The 1506-nt window shown below is 46.9% G+C and overlaps 1 gene segment (V, D, J or C); it reads right to left on the bottom strand.

Moving 5' to 3' along the window:
• Positions 1-1008: 1008 nt before the first annotated feature.
• On the bottom strand, positions 1009-1499 carry LOC104547512 (the record flags this gene model as incomplete). The annotated part of the segment is given in 2 exon segments: positions 1009-1329; positions 1448-1499. Coding segments are annotated over 2 exon segments (364 nt in total), but the record flags the coding sequence as incomplete, so codon positions are not given.
• Between the last annotated feature and the right edge of the window lie 7 nt (positions 1500-1506).

The raw sequence follows: 1506 nt of genomic DNA on the forward strand, positions 1-1506 counted from the left end.
ACCACATGCAGCGACTAGGGTGAGGTCTGCTTCAGGGAGCCTTCTGACATCATGATTTCTCTTACCTAATCTCTCTGGAGTCCCATAGCTCATTCTGTGTGGTGGTCCAGCACTTCAGGTACCAAATTCAAGCCCTGATCAGGAAAAGAGAAGCTGCTGAGTAGGCACATACTGGGCTAAAGGCAACAATTATTCCTCTCAGGCTCTTCTGTGAAAGGCTTACTGTGCCCAGGGCCATATGCTAACTCTCTGCAAATTTGAAAGAAATCCATCAAACTAGATGGTTTCTGGCAATCTCCTTCCTTCCAGGAAAACCTTTTTATCCTGTGTGCCTGAACATGTAATGAAAGAAGAGGGTGGTTATAAGCAGCACGTCATCAGCTGTGGTAGATAAGCAATTGTAAATCTGGATGGATTTGAATTGTTCCGTGTGGGATTTTGTGATACCTGAATTAGGGAAACAGTACTTCCAGGGTCTTGCAGTTGCTTACACATAGAGCAAAGATGACTCTTGTGCGGATGTTCTTCTTTGAAGTGCAGAGCAGTGGCAAGCAGCATTCACACCACCAAGGTTCTTTCTTCAGCGTGTTGTCTTTCTTTTACTGCCTTTTCTTTCCTAGGGGAGAAGAGTGGATGGACTGGAGAATCAATGCAATGTTTGCTCCCCTCAAGGCCACCAGGCTTCTGCCATGGCTGTGCAACCAGCACCAAAGGAGCAGGTGAGTTTCCAGTGTTTCTATGCTAAGTCTTAAGGCAGTGCAGACTTCCTTTGCCTTTAAAATAGTGAGTGTGTGTTTGAAAACCAGAGTGGTAGTTGCAACCCAGACTTTGAAAGGGACAGTTGTGCAGGGCCAGCTGCTCTTTTTGGGTGGCAGAAGAAGGTTTGTCCTTTCAGCAGCTCATGTCCGATGGGGTGAGAAGACTGGGGGAGTGGCACAGTTATAACCCTGTGGTTCAGACGTTGAGGGAGGCATTTTTTTGGCTTGACATTCTTTGAATTTCTGTCACAGTGAGGGTTCCAGTAGGCACAGTAGTAAGTAGCAGCATCTTCCGGAATGACATCCTTTATGGTAAGAACACACCGGTTCTGGCTAGAAACCTTTTCAGCCATGTACCTGTTTGCTTGAAAGCCACTTTCAACTACAGTCTGCCCTCCTGAAAAGAAGAGAAGCCTCTCTGGAGCTTTACCCTCCTTCTGTTGATACCAGTGTATGACGGTGCTGTCAAAACCTGCCTCTAGTGATTGAATTTCACATGTCATCCGTGCACTTCTTTGGAACTTGGTGATGGATATAGGGCTCTGAACAGGAATTTCTTGTGCATATCCATCTAGGAAAGAGGAAGGGAGTAACGAAGCCATTAGCTGGAATTCAAGGATTTGGGAAGACGCCTGTTAGCACAGCCATGGCTGCTCTGAGGAAAGGTAAGGAAATAAGGAAGGACTTACAGGACCAAGCGGCTGTGGCCACGAGGGCTGCCAGCAGCAGCATGTTTGCTCGTGACACT

Source organism: Mesitornis unicolor, unplaced genomic scaffold, assembly GCF_000695765.1.
Source record: "Mesitornis unicolor isolate BGI_N332 unplaced genomic scaffold, ASM69576v1 C13286007, whole genome shotgun sequence".
Lineage (NCBI taxonomy): Eukaryota > Metazoa > Chordata > Aves > Mesitornithiformes > Mesitornithidae > Mesitornis > Mesitornis unicolor.